Source organism: Sinocyclocheilus anshuiensis, unplaced genomic scaffold (genome assembly GCF_001515605.1).
Source record: "Sinocyclocheilus anshuiensis isolate Anshui unplaced genomic scaffold, SAMN03320099.WGS_v1.1 scaffold873, whole genome shotgun sequence".
In the NCBI taxonomy this organism is placed as follows: domain Eukaryota; kingdom Metazoa; phylum Chordata; class Actinopteri; order Cypriniformes; family Cyprinidae; genus Sinocyclocheilus; species Sinocyclocheilus anshuiensis.
The window spans coordinates 468,304-474,691 of record NW_015557103.1 but is presented as its reverse complement, the minus strand read 5'-3'; the positions used below and the strand labels follow the sequence as shown (position 1 = coordinate 474,691).

Genomic DNA, 6,388 nt, shown 5'->3' with positions numbered 1-6,388 from the left:
AACCTGTGACATGTTATTCCTATCTCCTGTCCTTTTCACACAGTGATGCTTTTTTCCCTTAAGTGCTAAAGCATCAATAAAACAAACCATTATCTCACGGTATTCGTGAATATACACAGTTTAAACGATAACATGCGCAAAAAAAGTACTTTGTGTGTAGCGTGTTTTTTCTTTCTCATGTGAGCCCGGGTGGGTTTCAAGTTTTTGATTGACAGAGACGTGGAAACCCCACCCCCCGCGCGTCTGCTGGATAACGCGATATCCCGGAGTGGATCATCCAGCGGAGTAGATTCACTTCAAACTAATACTCAAGTGTTTTATCTTGACACACCAAAGCAAATACACACGCTCGCATTGCAGTTACGTTTATGTGAAGCACAACTTTATGTGTGCCACTGCGTAGGTTTATTGCTTAACATATTTCTGTTTACCTTCACAAGTTCGACATCTGTTTGATATTTCTCTCAGGCACCAATTATAAACATTATATAGGTAACTACAAAAATAATGTCAGATAAGTTGTTTTTTTTTACTGATTAATACGTGAATGTATTTCACATTGATTTATTGCTTAATTCCCGTATGAGAATCTGAATAAATGATGCAAGTCGCATGAAACAGCACTAGTGTGAAAAGCGTCTTGGAGGATCCGTTCCGGGTTTTTCTTCCGTTCTGACTGGATGATTTGTGTGTATATGGAGCACAGGGGGCAGATAGAGGAGAGAGACGGTTATGGATCCGTAGCTCTTGCCGCTGTCTGTCTCGTTTCCCGGGACTGTCGTTTTGAATAAAGCGAGGCTCGAGCTTCGAGTCGTGCATGGTACATTTGAATGAGAGTAGGGACGCACAGCGGCGGGAAACAAAGGCGCGCCCGGTCTGGTGCAAAGGAGCTGGACGTCTAGGCGACTTGATGGGGCTCTTTCAGGATTTTTAGAATGCGCAAAAAGTCTCAAAAACGCACCAGCACAGCAAAGGAAAATTTTGCGCACCAACGCGATTTTGAGCTGAGATTGTTTAATATCATTATTATTATGCGCTCTGGAGATCACCAGCTGCGGGTGAAATCACGCTAGAAACATATTTTACGTGAATTCATTTACTTGGATTTGGTTTCTGAAGAATGTACTTACTTGATGGTAATTACCCGGAAAGGATGGAGCGGGGTACGCCACAAAGAAAAACCGTGTACCGGATATCTTTGACACTAGTGAAAAAAGAAACTCTGCAGGATGGCGGAGGCTCAGCGCACCGGCAGCTGGAGAACCCTAAAGTGAGCGCGTACCGGCGGGAGGGAGCCGCTGACGCTCAGCGCAGCTCCCCGCTGGAAGAACTGAAAGAAGTGGAGGACGAGACGGACGAATTTTCTACACACTCATACATGAGGAACTTCAGGACATTTAGTACTGGACATCTAGAGTTGGGCAGGTTGAAAATCTCAAGGAGGGCGCAGCATTCACATAAAGACAAGGAATTAAATGAAACGTGCATCCTGCCAGAGAATGGACAGAGCAAGGTCATTGAAAACGGGGCACTAGTGCACAAAAAGGCAGATGATGTAGCTGAAAGTGACAGATTGAAATGTGATGCTGAGCATGGAGAAATCTGCAGTACAGCTGCTGCTAATAGAGGAAACGCAGACATTCGAAAAAAAATCCTCAAGACTTCCCGGAGCACAGAGGAACCGGTCAGTACATGGTCAGATGATACCTCAGAGGAACCCAAGGGTGGCAGGATGGCCAAAGAGAGCTGCATCTCTCATTTGCTGGCTAAAGGGAATGGGAAGTCACCCAAACCAGCACCTGAAACCCCTCCGGTGAAGAGCCACCCAAGCCTGCTGCGGCGAAGTTTCAGCTTTCGCCACTGGACGGGTGGAGAGTTGATCCGCATACGGGCGCTTTCCAAAGAGAAGCACCACAGCAGCTCAGGCTGCATTGGCCATGAAGGAGAGCACAGTCAGGTCCAGGCCGGCGTGGTTCTTCAAAACATGGCTTTCGCTGAGTCTGAGTCCACTGAGAAGCGAAACACCTTGGATGTGGGTGAGGTCTTGAGCAAAACTGACTCCATGACTGAACTGGGCCGCATGGAGAGGATGAAGGGCAAGAATCGAACGCTGGACAACAGTGACCTGCTCAAGCTGTCGGATAAATCGTTGATGGACAAGGAGGGTTTTATTAGAGGGACAGGCTCCTGTTCCAGCGGGCAGGAACGTAAACTCATTCGGTTCTTCAGCGGTATCTTCTCAAAGCGAGAAGGGACATCCACACCACTTAGCAGCCCCAGCAACCGGGCTCTCCGGAAGAATGGCCTACTGGGAAGTCAGCGGAGATCAGAAATGAGCTGCTCGCAGTCCAGTACCGAAAGTGTTAATGGATGCCAACCGGACGGTAATAGTTGTTATCTTTGCTCTATTTTTTTGGCTTCATGTAGGTATGTTATGAGGCAGGAGGATGCTCTGTTTGCTATTGTGGACTTAGGACGGTGGTTAGAGGATGCATGTTTGTTTTGGACAGGAAGGTGTTGTTTAGTCCCCACTTCGCAGGCCGCCTGTATTTGTGTTTCATTATGCTGCATGCTTTCAGCTTACTCTGAGAGCTGGCAGCCTTGTTTGCAATGGCAGGTGTTTACATTCTTAAACCATGAATGTAAAAACCTTCATTAAGTGCTGTATCCGTTAGCCTGCTCTATATATTTTGCTGGCAATGCACAATGTCAGAGTGACAGTTTCTTCCACTTGTGTTTTCTTCTGGAAGTTTAGAGTTAATATAAGTGGATTGCACTATTCACACAAACACCTTTTTCGTTGTTGTTTCGGATCCATTATCTCACTGTCAGTGTTACTAGTGGCAGCAGGTCGCCTGTGAAGGCCACCACCCTCTCCTGTCATTAATATGGTAATGCAGCTGCTGTAGATACTGTGTAGAGTTTCATAGAGATTTGAATGGATTACCACACACCATTTTCTGACTGAGGTCAGCAGACCGCCAAGAAAAGCAGATTGCCTCTGTCTGCAAAATATGACAGGTTTTTTTTTTAAATTTTTTTTTTTACTTTTGATCTCTTTCTTAGTATGTATATCCCCTTACAAGGATCCCCCATACTAAATTATAATCACAGCAATGCAATTCAATCTTGAAAGACAATTTTATACAGGTATTAACAGTCATATTATAGAGAATGAAATAACTGGCTTTTATGTTGTCACTGTACTCACAGTATTGCACATTATATTATCTCTAGAATATTTACTTTGAACTAAGTTGACTGATTAGACTAATGTTAGGTGTATAAACCTTTAAAATAATAAAATACTATTTTAAGTTAAAATAATCCAGTCAAAATAAAAGAATTGTGATGTATGCTCATGATTTATAAGGAGTGTTTAGATAGCATAATGAAACTGTAATATCACATTTTGGTAAAATTATTAAGAAATATAAATAAAATAATACATTCTTAACACTGTTAATCTGGCAAACCCAAAAATACTAAACCCCTGTTTGAAAACCCCTGCTTTGGGTCATATTATCTGTTCCTGCATAGATTAGTGAATGAAAAATCTTTAAAATGAACAATACCTTTCTCTTTGAGTTTTGTAATACGATGGTGATGCATTCTTGATTAGATTGGAAGTTTATTTTATTTTATTTTTTAAAGTTTGTGTCAGTGACGTAGCTCAGCAGAGGGATTATTTCAGGGCCGTGTTAATGATCAGGTCAGCACTAGTGCCTGTAACATGGCATGTAGTAAAACCTTAGTTGATTAGCCATTTCCACATTCCTTAGATTCCAGAGACATTCTTGACTCGTCTGAAGAAATACATTCTTGCCAATTAGATAATGATCATCTTACTTTAGAGCAGTGTCATGTTTCCTTCTAAATGAGCGGCTTTACCTGGATCTGTTTAGTGATGCACCAATCTATCCGATCCATCCAATCTATTGTTATTGGCTGAAATTCAGGGCTGATATTTTAAATAGTGTTATGCAAAATGTAAACATATGGAGGCAATGATTATGAATAACACGGTACTTTCTCAGCACCCTGCGCATGATGCACCAAAGCATATTCACTTTCATTATAATGAAAAGAGTGGCCAGAATATTCTTTGAAAACTCATCTTTTGTTTTCCACATAATATAGAATATCATACAGGAATCACATACGGGGACTAAATTACAGATTTTTAATTTTTGGGTATTTTTAAGAGCTTACCATGTTGTATGCTGATGCAACGCTCAATATGGCCGCTCTATAGAACGAAGCCCCGCCTTCTGAGTAAAAGAGCCAATCGCTAATCGGTAAAGTCAGAGTGTCCCTGCAGCTGCCGTTAGAAGTCCTGGTTGCTATAGAAACAGTCAGCATTCTGATATGTGTGCTTAGGACTGCGCATGCGCACTGGCTGCTCTAGTCTGATAAATAAGCTTTTTTAAACTCTATTATCTTTTGCACTTTAATCTGTGTAAAACTTTTAACTTTATACATTTTTCTGTATTGCTTTATTGCATTTAAATGTTCAGTTATTTTTGTTATAAGAAAAAAGTTAATAAACCTGTTATACTGCATTATGACAGCATGTTTTTTTAAAACTAAATTTCAATATCGTGATAATACCGTACACCGTGATAAAAGCATTAGCAATTAATCGCAACATGAAAATTTGATACCGGCATATCCCTACCGCCGAGTGACATGACTTGTCTTAAAGGGACTTTGATTATACAGAGGCGAGGTGAAAAGAAAATACCATCAAAGCTTACCTGGAGACAGTCATTTCCCCTCAGGGATACATTCAGATACATTCATATAAACCCCCACCCCCTACTGTATCGCGATTCATTTAACATCTCAACCGACTTGAATCGTAACATATTTTTACAGATTTTCAGCAGGCTCGGGGTGCATCGTTACATCCCTAGTATTAATGAATTAAATGGGCAGTTTAGATTTTTATTGCAATTTTCAGACCTCTGTTTGCAGAACTCTAGATTTTAATTTGGGCAGTTATTCACCAAATGGATGACTGTGACTTGGAAGGCAGGATGTCATGGTCAGTGCTGCAGTTTTTATTTATTTTTTTACTGTAGTTCAGAGACACAAAATAAGAAATACACAACTGTGTTCATTTGTTTTGGACATTTTATCTGTACTCCGCATCCCAGGCAACGCAGATCTGTACACATCTGTGAGTCTGCATAAAGATAGAACCTGAAATAATGATTCTGTGCGCAATTTGTCTCTTTACAGTAGCAGTGCCGTAGCGGCTCCCTACTGTACACCCTTTATCTTTTTCCCTTTTGCTTCTTTAAAATGTACAGATGGACTGAAATTTTGGCCACCAGTATTTAATAATATTAAAATAATATCCATTATTTTAAAAGTATTCAGTGTACCTCCCAATATTTTAAGAGTTGTTAGATGTTGCGTTTGTAATGCCACTTGAAAGAAGAACAAGTATCATCACTTAGAATTTTTTTTTTCTTTCAGTTTCTGATTTTCAGCCCAGCGTTCACAATTTTTGCATTCAATTTCAGTATTCATTGTAGAAGCGCCGTTTACATTAACATTGCTTTTGTTGGTGTCCACAAATTAGAGAAGAATGTCAATGTGGCTATAAAGCGATAATTCAACCAAACTTTTAATTAAAATTTACATAATTGGCTCACCCCAACATGTATTTTGTTCTTTTCCATGCAAACACAGTAAATGGATTGGAACTTTTAAGCTTCAAGTAGGACGCACAAGCAACATAAACATATCATAAAAGTAGTCTGTATGACTTTTTGCACTATATTCCAAGTGTTCTGAATTTGTGCAGTAGCTTCATGTGATAAACAAACCAATATTTAAGTGATTATTCTCTGAATATCTTCCCCTCTAATGTGCGGTTATTCACGCTGAGTGGATCATTTGAGTTAGTGAGTTGAACTCAAGAATTGGATAGCTCCAATTTGTGAACTGGACATTGCTACACCTCTCATGAACTCTCATTAAAGTACCAGAGAGCTCTAGGGTGGATTCCACTTCAAATGTTTATTGCATTGCGGGTGGCTTTTTTTCCCCAAATCCTATAACATGTTAAAGGTGCGGGTCACATGAGCGTGCAAAATAAGGTCCATTGTCAGTGTAGAGATGCATGGAGCACTGCTCACACACACACACACACACACACACACACACACACACACACACACACAGAGTAATCGGTATCAAAACAAGCAGCTTCCTGTTGTTCAGCTCAACTTGAACATGAGAGAAATCTGTGTGGGGAAAGATTGTCAGTTGTCATCTTCATGTAAATCTCCCAATCTCACAGATTACTATTGGAATGACTGGATTGTCCCGTGAAATTTCACAGAGCAACAGTAAATATGGCCGCACCTTAAGAAAG

The 6,388-nt window shown here is 40.6% G+C and overlaps 1 protein-coding gene across 2 annotated transcripts in view; it reads left to right on the top strand.

Annotated features, from left to right (window-relative positions):
* The first annotated feature begins 896 nt into the window (after positions 1–896).
* LOC107677621 (arf-GAP with GTPase, ANK repeat and PH domain-containing protein 1-like) overlaps positions 897–6,388 on the top strand; it is a 155,203-nt gene continuing 149,711 nt past the window's right edge. For both annotated transcript variants that reach the window (XM_016472578.1, XM_016472577.1), the window contains exon 1: positions 897–2,384. In XM_016472578.1, coding sequence (XP_016328064.1) covers positions 1,121–2,384 — 1,264 coding nt within the window. In that variant the 5' untranslated portion in view covers positions 897–1,120. The remainder of the gene's footprint in view (positions 2,385–6,388) is intronic.